This window comes from Buteo buteo, chromosome 27, assembly GCF_964188355.1.
Source record: "Buteo buteo chromosome 27, bButBut1.hap1.1, whole genome shotgun sequence".
Lineage (NCBI taxonomy): Eukaryota > Metazoa > Chordata > Aves > Accipitriformes > Accipitridae > Buteo > Buteo buteo.
Window position 1 is genome coordinate 9,268,341 of NC_134197.1, and position 17,719 is coordinate 9,286,059.

At 40.6% G+C, this 17,719-nt stretch overlaps 1 protein-coding gene across 1 annotated transcript; it reads left to right on the forward strand.

The window, feature by feature from the left end:
- The first annotated feature begins 154 nt into the window (after nucleotides 1-154).
- PDILT (protein disulfide isomerase like, testis expressed) lies at nucleotides 155-14,609 on the forward strand. The gene is given in 8 exon segments (XM_075058283.1): nucleotides 155-167; nucleotides 1,174-1,380; nucleotides 4,351-4,481; nucleotides 8,678-8,836; nucleotides 9,811-10,008; nucleotides 11,306-11,426; nucleotides 12,791-12,972; nucleotides 14,463-14,609. Coding segments are annotated over 8 exon segments (1,158 nt in total).
- The last annotated feature ends 3,110 nt before the right edge of the window (nucleotides 14,610-17,719 follow it).

Genomic DNA, 17,719 nt, shown 5'->3' on the forward strand with positions numbered 1-17,719 from the left:
TGGAAGAAAATGATTGATGGCTGGGATTCAGAGCAAGGACCATGATGAATAATGCAAGAAATGCAAGTCGGCACTGAGTTAGGTTAATGGTTTTATCTTTCATTTATTAAAACTCATACAGAAATGTTCATTCACTTTTTGGTTATGTTGGGCAATGTCTTCACCAGGTAGGCTGTAGAGAAGTGCATTTGTAACTTTGTTGAAGAACAAAAAGAAAGTTACTTTGTTAGATTTATGCTCTGGGGCATGTGTGTGTGCTTGTGTAAGTATACATACACACACACAAGAACACACATAAATGTATCAAACCAAGATTAACTGGCTGTTTTACATATGTTCTTATTTGAAAAGTACATTGATGAAACTAAAAATTTTCTGTGCAAAATCTAAAGAGAAAGGTTTTGCTCTTTATAATAAAAGAAATTTAACAAGATAGGGTATCTCAATTTTAGCAAAAGAAAGTAAAATTCTTTTCAACCCAAGTTGCAAAATTGTAAAGCTCCAAGCCTCTACCTCTTATTTGACTTTGAATACAGAGCAGCCAACGTGTGACTAGTTTCTTTCTCTTGTCCTTTTTTCATATTAATATAACTTACACCTCCAAGGCCCAGGCTAGGACAGCCCTTCTCCTTCCTCCAAACACACAACTGCCATTTGTGCTAGAGAAGGTCTGGCAGACAGCACGGTATGCAGAAATACATCGCCAGTCTCTAGAAGACCATACTCTGCTGCTCTCCTTCCCTCCTCTGTATCTCATCTGGAAAAGTAGTTTCTGCATTACAAAGGTCTGCCTCAGTGAAGTGCTTACAAAAATGATATCTTACCAAAGAGTCCTAATCTGAGTAGTATCTAACTCTACCCATGACTTCCCTTTAACTCATACCAGCATAGCCAGTCAGTCAATCTACTTTTTAATTCCACGTTGTTTCTTTCCAACAGAAGACTACTGCAAGCTTACTAGTTGTTCACAGTGACTAGTCCAAGGACATGTGGAGTGGTGAACAATCAGCATCAATACAAAGTAGTAAAATGTAAAGATAATTTCTCATTTATTTCTGAGTCATAAAAGACCTTATTCAACCCTTCCAGCTACTACTTGACACAACCACCTCCACTAGAAAGCTTCACGCTGCAGTCTATGTAAACCATTTGCCTTTGGTTGACCCTTTCCAGATGTTTCTTTATCTCAGCTATCTCAGAACCTGTCTGAAGAATTTGCTGAGGCTGCACGACAGCTTAAAAAAGACGCTCCAAGAATCCAGTTTGGCAAAATTGTTGTCACACACCAACATGATTTAAGAAAAGAATTTAATATTCGAGAGTTTCCTACTGTGAAATCTTTTGTGGATAGCAGCAGGGGAGATCCCATAGACTGCAAAGGTAAACTGTCTTATGCACTGATAAGATAATGATATGTAATAACAGGATGTACCTATCTATTTTGCTGCTAAGAAAAATATAGATGCTTGGAAAAAGAATATGCAAGGTAGCGAACTGGTTTTGCCCATGGTTTTAAATATACAATTATCTCTGTACCAATACAAGAACTTGGATTTTTATTAATCTTCCAAGTGTATAACTGAATATGCTTCTCTATGTTTAGTTCACACAGCCAAATTAATTGCTGACCTAACTCCACCAAGCACAGAGAATCACCTCAACAAGATGACTTACTCCCATTTACTACAATAAACATAAATAAATTAGTTACATCGAACAAGAATTTGGTCCCGAACATGCTCCATTTGCACTTCTAGTTCACTGCAATTCCCACGGGCAGTGTGCCTACAGAAGGAGGCTGGAGCAATACTCTGTGAAATCACTAGGTTCCTTAATATACAGGTATACTTCCTAAGCCCAGGAAAAGAATTTTGCAATTTAGCCATCAGAGGGAGCTCATATGTGGCTAAGAAAAACCATGGAATAGTTTGAAATCTTTTACAGAAAGTTATTAAGAAAAGACAACAATATTGGAACGGGACTGACCTGAGCAGTCCTGGGAAATCCAGGCCTTATTAGAGTTTTTCTTTAACTGAAAGTATATACAAGAAAGGTTTTTTTTTTTTTTTGCCTAAAATGAACTTTTAAAGAGTTGACAAAAACTGCATGACTTAGCCAGGCATCTGTTAGTGTACTCTGAGCAGATACAGTTGAGTCACAAGTTTCATACAACCAACAAAATAAAGGATCCTAAAGTTTGCCTCCTGAGCCTGTAGACAACCCAGTGCTCTGATTTCTTTAACTGCTGAGCCTCCTGTGGCTGCTGCTGCTGCAAGCTGATCTTCAGTATTTTTAGTAACTTGCTCCTCCTTGCTATTGAATTTCTTACCAAGTTCCCACCATCTAGACTTGTGTGAACAGCAGCTTCTGCACAAATACCACTGAAAGCGTGATTTGCCATACTTAACTTTTATTAGAGGTGCTGATACATGAGAGCAAAAGAACCTACCTTCAGTCTCTGATTAAATCTATAGCATTGACAAGAAACCCTTTTTTAAACCGGTAAACCTATTTGACAGGTATGCTTGCAAGAACCAGTGAACACAGAGTATCACAACACAACACGCACAGTTACCCTTCAGCAGAGAGCTGCTATTTAAGACACACTAGCAAGACGCAAGAAGTTAGGCAACTGGCTTCTGCTCTGTGATTTGTACAAGATAGTATCAACCATTCAAAGCACATGTACCACCAATGATGACTTAAATTACATTTTGTTGACTGGTAAATGCTTATGTACAACAACTAGTAAAATCTCACCTACTCTGTATGACTCTTAAACCATTGAGAACTGGCAACTGAAAACGCACCGTGACCATCCAGTGACTTCTCAGACAGAACTTGGTATATACTTCATACCACAAAAGAAACTGCAGACCTCACTTAAATCAAGAAATTAACTCAAGTATTTTATAGCAGAGGGAATTTTTGAATGGTTGTCCTGGCAACAGACATAGCATGAAAGCCAAATCCTAGGCCAAGGCCAACTCCAAGGCCAGAATTTGGCCAGTGGAAACAAGCTACATAGGCTGTTTAAAGCAACCCAATAGAAAGATTAACCACATGAAAAACATGCTGAGGGGTTATATCGCTGACATAAGCTGCAAGACCTCAATTCTACATTTAGACAGCAGAAGTCAAGCATCATGTGGCCACTAGATACTGCTCTGTGCTTTGCTCTGCAGCCTATACACTCCAGAGCAGATCCCTGCCTGCTTCACCTTAAAAAAATAGTATTTTAAGCTAGTTGCAGTGCAGCCTGCTGCAAAATGACTTGATGGCAGTAAAATGGTCTGACTCAATTTTGATCTTGTCATATTGCTAAAATGCACAGTACCAGGACTTGCATCTTTGATAATCTACTTGTACTGTACATCTTGACTCTAGCACTTCACAGCATACAGACTTTTTCATACATAATTTTCATTAACCCTTTGTTGGACTCTTGCTCTCGTCCAACAAGGATGTCATACAGAGATGAAACAGCTACTTTACAGCTAAGATTTTCATCTCCTGAGCCTCAATTTGTGTCTCCAATTCCTCTGAACACGATAGCTAGAATTTTTTTTTTTTAAAGAGACTCAAGATTCCTAAAACTCCTGAAAGCTTGAAGAGAATTTACCAAATAAACAGACTGACTGTAATCTCAGTTAAAATGGTAGCAGTAATTTGGAACCCAAAACATGGAACAATCCAGAATTAAAGGACAACTTTGACACTTCAGCTTTGTTTCTTATGTCCTAACTCAACAGTGAAGCTGCAGCACCACAGAGGAATTTTAACATGTCTCTGTGTCTATCAGATCCCTTCTGCAGCACCACAGAGGAATTTTAACATGTCTCTGTGTCTATCAGATCCCTTCTGCAGCACCAAAGGAACAATTTTGACACTGAATTTAATTGAACAGACAGTTCAATAAAATCTGCAATTGGTTTGAAGTCATTTTGGATTAAACCTCAGGTCGATAGCTCTTTATAGCTTACTGTGATTTTGGGACACATGAAATGTTGCAGGACAGGTTTTCTACTTGTCTGAATTTCCTCATCTCTATTCTCCATATGTGATTAAGCAGTTAATTGGACATAAAGCCATTTGCAGAGGTGCCAGAAAACACAGTACTGATCCACCATTGATCTTCTAGAGTCAGCAATAGTTTAAATGATGACTAGAACCTGAGGTTGAATTTGGATGCCCCAAGCCCATTTTGAATTAGCTTTGACCTCAGTCCTAAGGAGCCCAAGTCCATTTGTATTCAGCATTCTTCTGCACCTCCACTGCCTCTATCCTGATTACACAGAAATTTCTGTCATTCATTTTGATGGTCATCTTAATGCTCTTTTCCTTCCACAGGAGTCAGACAGGCCTCAGTCTTTATTACATGGGTGAAAAGAACAACAGGACCTAGCACTGTTTTAATCAACTCTGCTGATCAGGCTGAAGCCATCATAAATGCTGATGATTTGGCAGTGATTGGCTTTAAGGCAATTCACTGGAAAACTCAAAAGGGTGGTTTCTGTTCCAAAAGTTCCAACTTTAGTATATAGTGCTTGCTATCACCACCAAATCCCACACATCCAAAAGACCTAGAACTTGCCTGAAAAGCCCAGGCCCTCCGTTTTCTCTGCATTTTTTAAAGATTTAATTGTTTCTATCTACTTTTTCACACTTCTAGATAAGCAACCCAGGCAGAGATAAGAACATCTCACGGGACACCACTTTTCCTGAATAGGTACCCAAGCACAGAGACCTACCACTCTGAGAGCAGCTTCTGAAAGCATGATGCTACAGCAGTGTTTGCACAGCCCTCGTCACAGCAGACTTTCCTGTATCCTCAGAGAAAGGGCTTCTGCCACACCATCCCAAATTTGGTGGCTGGTGGGAAGAGGGCAGAACTATTGACCTACCTATCCTTACTTAACAACATGATTTTCTTTGGAGAGAATTAACCCATTGGTGGTGCGGGTTGTACTGCTATTGGAGTCTTCAAATGCAAAAAGTTGTAATCCCTGCCCAGAGTTGTAACTGATCTAAAAATCTAGGGTTACCTTATCACTGCACTTCTATTCAAACGTGGTGTAAAATCATAAATAGTTGCAGGCTGTTCTGGTGAAGGAATGTTCCCTTCCTGCTTAAGCCCATAAAAAGGTAGTAAATATTGTCTAATATACTGGAGTGCCTTTTCTTCATGTTTCCATTTGATGATTTAAACAACTTCAGTGAAACTCAGGGGGGCAGAGCACAGTTCCATGAATATCACGCTAAGTGTGGTTTTAAGCTCCTGCCAGCTAAGAAATCTGCATGGATAGGAAGTCATAAAATATTATACTGTTTATGATCCAACTCATGTAGTCCTTTCTCAAGCAAATTCCTACTAGTTTCCAGAGCAGAATAAGGTTCTTAGGATTTGGGGCTGAATGATAGAGAACAATAGTCAAATAGTGCAAAATAACTTTTAGCTGTCAAGGCATGCAATCAGAAGTCAGTAAAAGAGGCATATTTTTTCCTGCTTTTTCAATGTGTCCTTGAAATCTTTAATATCTGAAACATTCAGTCAAGGATTTTCTCTGACTAAAGAGACTTTTATTCTGGTATCTCTCTGCTCAGTTAAAAGCACAGTGTCTGGACTCATCCCTGAACTGATAAGGTCCCAAACATGCTGGCTACAGTGGATACTCCAGGTTTTATGGATGTGGAAAACTGGATTCATTACCATAATGCCCCATAGTAACAGAGTTGGTCAACACATATAGCATAATAGGACAAACTGTGAAAATGCTCAGAGTGCCCAGAATTTTGCTTTGCAGCAATCTGCTTGCAGCCATTTATGAAGGAAGGCAGTTTTCCAGTGCTTGGCCAGATTGAGAAGCCGTTGCTGTCACAGTTATGCTGGAGAGTTCCCTGAGCCACACTGATAGCAGATATTCCCTGTAGATGTGTTTGGACTTCGTGATTTCACTCGGGGGCTGAAATGACAATAGATGAGCATGAGCTAGGGCATGTCAGAAATTTAATGGGTGGAAGCCAACAAAATAGTGTCCAAGTAAATAAAGAGCTGTATTTGGCCTTCTATTAGTCACAGATTGCTCACAAATGTGAGTGCCAGGATGTGTTGGGAGGTCTCAGCATATAAATTACCATTCATCTAGCATGAAATAATTGTCTGATTAAATCAAATCTGGAAGCACTGTTGCCTTTCATCATGTTTATTTACTATTAGTTTGAGGGTGGACAGCACAGTGACTATTTGACAGATGTAGGAGTCAAGGTCCCTGCCTTGAAGTGCACTCAGTCAAAGCACCAAACACATCAGTCAGGTCCTCTTGCAAGCAGAGAGCCCTCCTCTCTAATCTATCACATGCTGTCGGCTGTGCAGATGAGCTAGGGCAGGGGAGCAGCTGTGGGCATGATCCTTCCCCATCTGCAGAAGTCTTTGCAGAGCATGGAAATGCCAGGGGAGTGCAGGGCAGATGAGATTAGCGCAGGAAGGACATAGAGGACCATGTACCATCCATACTGACCCAGGCCAGCTGACACTAGCTGGAAAGGTGAATGCACTAGCAGTGTCACAGCACTCCTAGGATCTCCCCTCTTGTGAAGATCTCCCCCTGGAGGTGATCATGGCAAACTATACCCACTTTACAGTTGCACTGTCCTGTCTACCTCACAAGACTTTAGGGGCCTGCCTCACCTGTAGCTCTCACTCCTACACATCCTAGCAGGATACAGGACACAGTCTTAATAAATACTCTTTCTGGGACTAGGAACTTCACAATGACAGTGTGCAACAGCAAGGGATGTGCCAGAGATGCCTTTCAGGATGAGAGCCAGCAAGGACATCCATGCTAACTACAGCATCCAAAAGAATACTCTTGTTGTGTTTAAGAAGGTAGGAGTACAAAAGCCTAGCAGGCAAGGTGCAGTGAGCTGCACTAGCAGCTTTGGGCTATGGAAAGGCAATTTGGGGATTTTTCAGGTTAAGTAATTTCCTAGTTGAAATTCAAACACCTTAACACAAAAAATACCACATTTACAGACAAGAGAGACAAGTAGGAGGCAAACAGCAACCTTTGGACAACTGATATTTTCAATTTGGCTGCCTACATTCAGGGTCCTAATTTATACTTCAGGATCTGGATAAAATAGCTTTATTTTCCAACCCATGTTCTAATCAACATGTGCTGTCAGGTTCAGTGAGTTTTGCAGACGTTCACCTCTCTCCCTTTGCATTGCTTTTGGCCAGGAATCTTCTTTTCTTCCAATCCACAACAGAAGAAGTGGCCAACAACAAGAACAAAACTACACAGAAGTAGCACTAACATTTAGGCTATGAAGTAGTCAGACCAAGGACGTCCTGAGTGAGCGTGTCACAGATAGTGTGTATAGGTACAGAAAAGATCTTTCAGTATGCTAAGATTACTGAGCAAGTTAAAACTGTCAGTTGTACCTTGAATTTTTAGCTATAATCTTGTTCTGTAATCTAGCTGTGACATTTATTTTACAAGTTACCGAATTTCAGCTACTGAGGATCATAAAACAGCAAAGCTGAGAACAACATTTTAGAGTAAAGACAGTCTCTTTGTTCCTATAGTTGACAAGGCCAACAACCTCACAAACTTCACTAGTTGTCCAAGGGAGAACCTGCGCATAATGGAGTGCTTGAAGATGGCAGACAGAACAAACTAGATCTAATGAGGCTAATCAAAACCTTTACCTTGGATTTGATCACTGAATGTAATCTTGCGGTATGCCTATTTCACTGTATTAGCAAATGCCACAGGAAAAAGACAGGAACCCATGCAGCAAGAGACCTAGGGAGCTATTCTGCGTTGTTTCCTTGTTTGACTAGGCCTGCCCTAAACACATCTAGAAACACCAGGAGAACCCAACAGGCAGCTCTCGGTCTAATCCAGGCCAAAGGAGGCTTCCCTCTGGCAAGATGTTTCTTAGGAGACCGGGAACAGCTGGCCAAACAGTGAACCTGCCTGAACACGCAAACACCGCTCTCCTGTGGAGCCAACACAAAGGCCTGGGTGCTTCTGCAGCAACTAGGTGGGGTGGGAGGTTGGAAGGTCAGTCCCTAATCCTGGCTCCAACCCCTCTACTCCCGTGCAGCAACTGGGTCCTCTGGGCCAAGGCAAGGAAGAAAGAAACCAGCAATAACTGTTGCTAGTGCAGGTAGGAAGGGAAAGACATGAAAATACCTGCTTGCCTGGGGGACACCTCATTGCTGCTCGTCATGGGGTGGCATGAGAAAAAGGGTAGCTCTGTGCAGGGAAGATGTAAGCTGCTGATACCACCCCGAAGTGAAGGAAGGACCCCAACCAGGTCCAGCTCCTGCAGCTGCTGCAGTTGGGCCGCCCTGGGTAACACCACCTTCTACTTTCAGCACATCTTTAGCATTAATTCTTCAGTGTGTGTAATACAGGAGGTCAGACAAGAGGATCGCAACAGTCCCTTCTGAATAAAAAACCTATGAATAAAGATGAGGCTTTTCCTGGAACAGAGAAAACATTCAGCTGCTGATGAGTCTTCTTACTTTATCTTCTTTAAAACAATGAAAAAAATCCAACAGTTATGGAAATGATTGGGAACTGAGTCTTAAAAAGTAAAATTTGCAATAGCAGAACTGAATGATACTGATACGCTGAGCATTTGATTCACTGTTCTGCTTACAAAGAGTGGAACAGATGTTGAATCTTTTGTTTCCCCGACATCTGTGAAGATTTTTGATGTCCCTGTTGAAAATCACATCCTGCTGTTCACCCCAGCGAACTTGGAGACATTCAATGTGATTTATGAAAACTACAAGTCTGCTGCTGCGGAATTTAGAGGAAAGGTTTGTAATGCTGAGTCCTGCTTTGCAAATATGAATGCCAGGAGATCAACGGAAAAAACGCTCACCAATGTTACTGGTAAAAGTACACTGCTGTCAGTCCATCTTCTAAGTCTACCAAACAATTTAAAAACAGTTTCAGTAACCGTTCTATGGATTTGTTAAGGACACAAGCTGAAAAATAAACTTCACTTGAAATTGAGTCTTTAAAACACAAAGATCACACAAACTAACACTAATTCCAGCTGCTCCGATAAAACTGTTACTGATTTTACATGTGACTTTCTAGGAGCAACTTCCAACCAAAAATAGTTTTAGCAAGGTTCTAGCAATTTCTGCCACCGGCAGGAAATGCCATAAGGATCTCAGAGTATTGCCTGAACCAAGAGCTGGAACCAGCTACAAAACCCGAGAAATATTGCAAGGCATCTGCATAGCCTTACTTGCAGCACATGTGTTTGCATGTATATAAACAGGTATAGGCAGCCATATACAAAAGTATTTCAGTGTGCCATTGTCAGTCACTATGGTGCTACTCCTGCTCTAAGTACATGAGACACTGAAGAATGGAAAGTCATCGTGTAATAACATATCACACATTAGTATTGGTAAAGACATACGGCTTATAGGTGTTTCAGCTATTTTGTCCTGTTAAGATTTATTAGGAAGAACAATAAGAGCTTTGAGGGGTAATTTAGAGGTGTTACTGAAACAGGTGATAGCAAACCACTGTGACAGGACAGAGGGAAAAGCTCCACTCCTTTTAGCTGCTTTAGCATTTCTTATTAACTAGGATCAAGGTACGATAACGTCCACAGAGCTGCTGGTTGTTGGACTGAGACCAAAAAAAGGTTCTACGCAATCCCTTGCATTTAAGGTTAGATCCTAACCCACTGCCAAGCTCCATGGTCTGTTTCTCTAAAATGGCTAAACCAAAGCTGGAAGACTCAACCACATGCATGACTCTCTATTCCCAGATAACGTTTGTCTTGGTTGATACTAATGAAACAAGGCATAGATGAGGTTTTGAGTATTTTCGCATCAGGGAGGTTGATGTTCCTGCTATGAGAATCCTAAATTTGACAAGCGATGCAAAGTACAAAATGCCTGCAGATGAGGTGACTGTGGAGAATCTAAAAGAATTTTGCCAGAGCTACCTAACTGGAAAAGCAAAGGTATGTCCATTACTAATGAGATGCCCCTCTACTACACCAGCTAAAACACTAACAAATTTGCAAAACATCCTTTTTTAATTATAACAGTGTGCTGTTCCAATCATCAGTTTATTAATTTACTCTCGCTCTAATGCATTCATCTACAGTTGTTGACAGAGCATTCCTCTGTATTTAACAACTGAGGTGGACTACCAAGTTCTCCAGTCCTCCTATGCAAAAACTGGATAAATCATTTATGGCCCAATATTTCAGTTACTTCAGCTGATGTATTTTAATGGTTTAAAAAATCCCTATGCCTCAATCTTTCAAATACTATAATGGAGATGTTTCACTCCCTTAGTTGGGAGAGATGCAAACAATGATTGCAATGGATTTTGAGGTTACAGAAAAGTCCAGTAAATAGAAAATTGACAGCTTCAGAGTGGAATAAGATTTGGTATTTGTTGTTTAGCAGAGTGAATTTTCACAGGGGAGATCACTCCCAATGGTAAATACAGTATTTGTTGTCATAATGAGGCATCATCCTCCACACTCACGTGAAAAATACATTAAAGTGTTTTGCTTATTCAGTGCTCTTCAGGGTGACTTACTTGTTTCCATCACAAGGAGAAAAGATGAAGTAGTCACTCTGACAGCAGGCAGAATTTATAGAGATCCAAGTAGTAGATCCTGATTTCAATGTTGGAGGGGGGCAGAAGGACAGAAGAGGTGGAGATGTTGCCTCTTCTCCACCAAGATCTGCTTGAGTGGCACACTCCCACCAGGGGATAGCTTCCATGGGGAATGTGTGCTTTTCTACGACTGCGCTGTGGTGTAAAAGAAAAGAAATTACCAGCTAATATACTGTAAATTGTAGGAGTCACATGGGGACTGTGACTGGTGGTGAAGGCAGAGATTTAAGCAGCAATGCACACTTTCTTGTGTGTTTTATATCACTGCCCAACATAGGTAAGCTTTTCAGTAGTCTACCTTCTGAACATTGGGCAACAAGAATTCAAGAAAATGAATGCAAATGTGTTCCAAAGGGTCATTTTCAGACAATCTACTATGGAGTCTGTATTCAAGAGAGGGACAAGTAATTCCGATTACCAACGACGCAAGACCCCAGCTCCCCGCTGAAGGGAGAGAAGGTGGTAGCACAGGAAGGCTGGCTAGGCTATAGAGATATAAAAAATAACACACAGTAACAGTGTACATTAGGTAGAGAAATGTCCATTGGTCTCACATTAACTTGAGCTGGAGTACAGTTTCTCAATGCTCTCTGCACTTTCACAGCAGTGTTTCTGTTTCTGCTTAGCTACATGTCTCTAGTGAAGAAATTCCAGAGGACTGGGACAAGATGCCTGTTAAAGTGCTTGTTGGGAAGCATTTCAACAGGACTGTCTTCAATAAGATCATGACTGTGTTTGTTATGTTTTGTAAGTGTTATTGTTGTATTCAGATTTTAAATTGCTTTAACATGATCAATTGGAAGTGAAAAACAAAAGCTGATACCAAGCTAATCTTTGCACTTTACAGAAGCCAAGCTTAATGAACTTTTGTTGTCTGATGAAAGCATTGAATAAAAATGTGTCATATCTATGGAAACACTGTGATACCTTTGCTGACTTAGTGTTGCACTGAATAACACTGATCCCTTAAGTAAATATTTGTCAAGGTTGTATCAAACAAATCTTAGTGTTGAAATGACACTAGAACATCATGTTGTACAATGGAACATCAGAGACTGCTGTACAGTATGAGTCAGGCTGTCTTCCAAGGACGGAGGGAGAGTTAAGTGAGGTTGTCTGGTTATAATGCTCTAGAATTAAATCCCAGAGAGGAGTTGTGGTTTAGCAAATTGTAACTCCTTTTTTTCTCCTTTGTCTGCAAGGGAAGTGGTTTTCCTGCTTGACTCTTCCCAGCATGAAACCACAACCCAATCCCTGTACCAGCCAGCAGGCATTAGTTTGTGCCGTAGTTACTTCAGTAGAGCAAACATGCAGCATTAACATAAATATAGACAACTAGGCGTACTGCCCTGAATTCCAGAAATTCTTAAAGGTAGTACAGTCCTGCAATCCTCCTTGTTGGCTGCAGCCATTTCATTCTCACAAGTCATTTTTACATTTCAGTATCATGATCAAACTGATCTAAGCAGGAATTGAACCAAGTCCTCTTGAAATGAAAGGCTGATAAATGGGATGTAGTGTATTCAGGAAAGTGCCCCAGAAATTTCAGTTCCATTTAAACTGAATATGAGCATTGCTCTCATGACTGAAGGATTACAACCGTGTTGTATGCTATTTAAGGGGATACTGGGTTCTCAGCAGTTTGCCTTTTTGCTAACCTGCATGAGCACAGCACTCAGAGTTAAAACACCACCATACCTCAAACTCCTCCTTTTAGCGTAAATATAGCATAGTTTATGAAAAGAGTTGATTTTAGTATGCAGAAAGCATTTTGTGCTTCTGGCAAGTATTTCACCATGGGGATGATGCAAGCCTTACTTGGGTGGCACTGGTTATCTGGCATGCCTCTCCAGCAAAGTCATATGACAAGTGATGTGTGTTTGTTATAGTCATAAAAGGCTAAACAGAGCTAAACCAGCACTGCTATCACAAATGCATTAGTGAATAGCTAGTTATTGCTACATGAAACCTTGTTAAATTCAAGTAGAGACTGACCACAACTGAAATCCAAAACCCTGTTAACTTTAAGGGCTAAATGGGTCCCAGTGATTGCACCAGCACATGCTCTTCTGCTAGACTGTATCCTTCTACTTTTATTTTTAAATTTGCAGAAGGCCCTTGGTCCTAAGACTGCAGAAAACTCCTGCCAATCTGGGATAAGCTAGGAGACCAATATGAAAATCACAAAGACATAATCATTGCAAAGACAGATGTCAGAGCAAACAACATCCTGTCCATTGGATTAGAACACTATCCATTCTTCAGACCCTTTCCTGCTGGACCAGATTACCAGGTGAGAAGCTGTTGGGGAAGAATGTGAAGACACAGCTGCACACCGAGGGTGGATATCTGTGTGTGTTTCCATGCACGTGCATGTCACAGTGAGAAAGGAGTCCTTTAAGCAAGAAAGCTTTGGTCCTTATCCACTCAACACTGGATTCATTGCTGTCAAGAACCCGAATTAGAGGAGAAACCCTTCTATCATCTTCTCCTATGTGTAAGGCTGTGGCAAGAGCCAACGTATCATTCACCGACTTGCATCTACAAGTCATTACAGCCTTACATTCTGCTGTTTAACAGCCTCCAATCTGCCTGGTGGGTTCTAGCAACAGTCTCAACTCAGAGTGAACTCACAGATACCTCCTAATCATTGCAGTGCCTTTTTAGTTCAAACCAGGACAAGAGATGTACTGTCACAGAACTACCCTGTGCCAGTTGTTTCTGGAGCAGGTATGACTACAGCCTCTAAAATGCTGGTATTACTCTTGTTACATCCTCTACATTTTCACAAAACCCAAACCCCAAAATTTCACTGTATACACTTATGCCAGTAATTTTACTTAATTCCAGTACCACAGCCTCAATTGGGAATAAATACTTGTTGTCAAGACCAATGATCATTACAATATGCTACCTAATGCATCAGCTGTGTTACACAATAATCAGAAAATGCTGCTGAAAGGAGGCAAAGAAAAATATTAAATAGTTACATTCCTCCATCTACACAGATAATCCAATTAAAAAGAAAGTATCTCTGAAGAAAAAAAATTAAATTCCAAGATACTGTTATAATTAAGACATTACTAAGCTTTTCATTTTTCTTCTTAGACCTAAACTTAAATTAAATTCTAAGACATTTGCCCATGTCCTCATTTAATCTTTGAGGGAGAGATTTTCCTCCTGGATGTGCATGCACAGCTTCTAATGAATTGAACTACAGTCTTGCACACTCACACCGTGTTTAGTCTTTATCCAGAAAAGCAGAAACCCATTAAATGCTCATAATAAATGTCAGTTTGTCAAAAAATATCAGTAACAACTTTCATTAACTATTAAGGGATTGTTTCATACTTAAAAATACCCCCAAATTAAAGAGTATTTGAAATCTCAACTTCTTCCTTGTGCACCATGTTTTTATACTTGTTCCCTCAACTTCAGAGATTTTAACTTGTACTTGACTACCAGTGCAGGTGTCCTGTAGATGTCTGCAGTCTTGCAGACCCAAGTGTTCTGGCCTTCTTTCTTATGGCACTGTAGGAACAGCTGGCCACAGACATCTTCACTCACTACAGACAATCATAAATGATCTGAGACACACTCAAGGTCTTAATACATAGTCAGTGCAACAACTCTCGGTCATTTCCTACCCAACCAGCAGTTATACCGGTTATTCTCCCACATATACTTGTCTTTTTCTAGAACTTAAAGTCAGAGCACAGGATACAAATGTAGTATCCCAACGTGCCAAGGCTCAGAGTATCTACTGTGTTTTTCACTGTGTAGGCACTGCCCCAAAATTATGATCCCTACTCCCTTATTCTGGCCATGAAAAGACTGACAGAAGGGGCTTGGAGCCAAAGAGAAACTGGTATGTTCAGAGTGAAGAAAAAGAGGAACAGGAAATATATATGGTCCAACAACAACACCTGATGCAACCTTGATTTCACACAGACATCTTTTCTAGCCTTCAGTATTTTGCTACTGTTAAGAAACATGGGCTTTCCAATTACCTCTACCAATCCTTCACATTAAGGACTAAGGATGAATTGAATGGTAGCACAGAAGCAGTAGGAACTTTAAAGATGAAATAATTATCACAAGATTCTAGAAAGTACATCAAAACGCATGTAAAGAAGTCTGAACCTGCTCCTGATAAACCAAGCGAAATGTGGCTAACATAACACGACCCAAAGCTGTTTTGTAGAACTGGGTTATCATGTTCTCTGGCCAACACAAATGCCCTTACACCTCCTTAAATGCAAAGCCAAGGGCAGAATGCCTTACTATGCAATCCCTTCCAAGCAGACTCACCTGATGAGATCATATTAGATACCACCCTCTTCCAAACAGAACTATCTGTTAGGTCTCCAGGCTATGAACTGTTGTCTTAGCAGTGGACTGTCACTCTTCAATGAACCTGTTTAAGAACAGGTTCAGCTTTTCCTGAAGTTAATGACAAGTCACCCTCTTACTTTCAGTGGATGCAAAATTAGATGCATGACAACATTTTTAAATCAGGAGCCACTTCAGGTTAACTGGAGTTAAGTGGAGTTGGATGAGCTAAGAGACCTAGATCTATGTCTGGACATTTAAGCATGTGCCCAGTTTTCCAAATCACCGAGTGCTTCTATGCTGGGGAACAGTTATAGCGAGAGCTGAAGGAACAAGAGAGTGAATCAAATTACGTGGAGGAGGGAGTGACCAGGCCTCATGTGAGCTCCACCAGCGAAGCTGATGAACAACTCATCCACTGCATCATCCACTCCAAATTTAAGAGAAAAACATGCAGTCTTTCAGATGGATTTAAGATGATTCTATTTGCTTCTATGGATTAAGTGAGAAAAATAACATTTACATACTCTTATGCACTGATTAATCAGAAGTGTTGACACATATCCTCAGTAACCAGTGCAGGGATCAGCTGTTTCTCTGGCTTTACAGGTCTTTAGGCTCTGAGAAATTGCTGTTCCAGCCACCAGCAGAGTAGATAAAAATAAAAACTCATCTGAGAATATTAATTGCCTCTGGAGGAATAATTTTTCTCAAGAAACTTAAGCTTGCAAACATAAAAAAAATAACTTCAAGGCTGCCACACTTTTTATTACAAGAGAATACCTTACTGAATGGAAATAGCAAACCTGTGTATACTTTTAGTGAATTCATCAGAGAATGGAGGTGCCTTGTTTACAGTGGTTTGAACTCATATCAGGCATAAGAGTAACTAGTGTAAAGTAACACAGCATTATTGGTCTCAGTGGGAGTAATTGAGCTTAACCCAAGTGAGACTAGGCATCTGCCTGTTTCTAAAGATACTCAGGTAACTGCAGACAATTCCCAGCATCAGGCACATGAGCTTCTACAAATTTTTGTTAAAAGATTTGTGCAAGATCCTTTTATACTTCCAGAGAGCAAAGATATTGGGGGGGGGAGGGGGGGGGGAGAATCTTTAAAATACAGTATGGTGCCTAGACCTACTCAGAGAATTTTAAAGCTCTAAACTGAAAGTGCTTCTTCCATTAAACTTCCTTGGAAGAAAATCCTAGTAAACCCCTGACTTAAGGTGAAGTATAAGAAAATTAATGTCACTGCTCATCTTCCTCCTGTTCTTTCAAGCTGTGCAACAGCTGGTACTTCTGGATTGTGCATTTCAAAACTTTTTCAGAATTTGAATTTCCATCAAAATCTTTAGACAGCTTTGAATATCATGGCTGGACACTTAAAAGACTGCTTTTCAAAGTATCTTTCAAGTGTTCATTGTTAAACACAGAAAAGACACTGATGTCAGTAGTTGGCAGAATCCCAGACTGGTATTATACAATAATGGCTATGTTTTTTATACAAAACCTTTTCTTTTTAGGGATATACATCTATTTCTTCTTTACACTTGGGTTTCAGATGGTGTTGGAACCTGCCGTGCCTCTGCACTCGCTTTCTAAACCAAGCATAAAAGTCTAGCGTTTGGTCAGTCTAAAGAATTCAAATCCTCCAGCTGATTATGCTGTTATTTCCTGCATTTTGTGTACAGAGTTAAATACTTAACCTTAAAACTCTTTTCAGGAGGTGGCCTATGCTGGGGAGCATACCTTGGAGGCATTTTCTGAATTCTTAGAAGAACAAAGCAAGACAAAAGCAGAACCAGGAGAGAAGGCAGGCATTTGATCCAGACACCGACTAACCTGCTGTGTAATCTAAGGCATGTTCACACCTTGTATTGGCATACCTGAACAGGCTATAGCATAGCCACACGTATTGGCTTCAGCCACTGCTCATGTTAATGCTTGCGTGGCTCTTACCAGCTCTTAGCTAGTTTGGTATGATCATGCTAGCTGCAGTCATATACCACTGCCTGGCAAGCATACGCCCACCCACATCCTTGTTTCCATCACACAAAAACCTCTTCTTCCACTGCTCGTGTCATCAGAGAGTCACTACATTAACACTCTGGTATTACATACTGCATGGCAGAAGGGAACCTGACCTCAACATGTGTAAGCAAAACTTTGTCAGGATTTTAGCTGGAAAAAAGAAGCCCCAGCTAAGTTAGTTTCAGCTATAGCTGGAGTGGTTGAAATATCTGTTGCCCATCTCACCCTGCTACATTCAGTGTGGCTTCTCTTCATCATAAAAAAAGGGCGCAACTCAGAGCAGACGTTGTCCCCTCTCTTGGCAATCTGGTTATGATTATTGTCTAATTCCTCAACCCTTTCTCCTCCACTGTAAATCAGACCAGATAAGCATTAGCTGTCCCAGATCAGCCTGTTATTTAATTCCAGACACCTTACTGCAAAAAGACATACTGTAAGTAAACAACATGATCAAGCTCCACGCAGACAGCTCCAAGCAACAGAAAAAAACTGACATATATACGGAGACACTGTCCACCCAATATAAGAATCAAGGGCCCATTCTGCCTGGAAGTGAATTAGATCTACAGGGTAGCAATAGTTATCATTAACACTCTTTTCAACTAGTAGGGAAACTAACTGTCTGTGGGTAGAGAAACAGTTTTGAGTATTTGGATTTATTTCCACCAGAGGCTT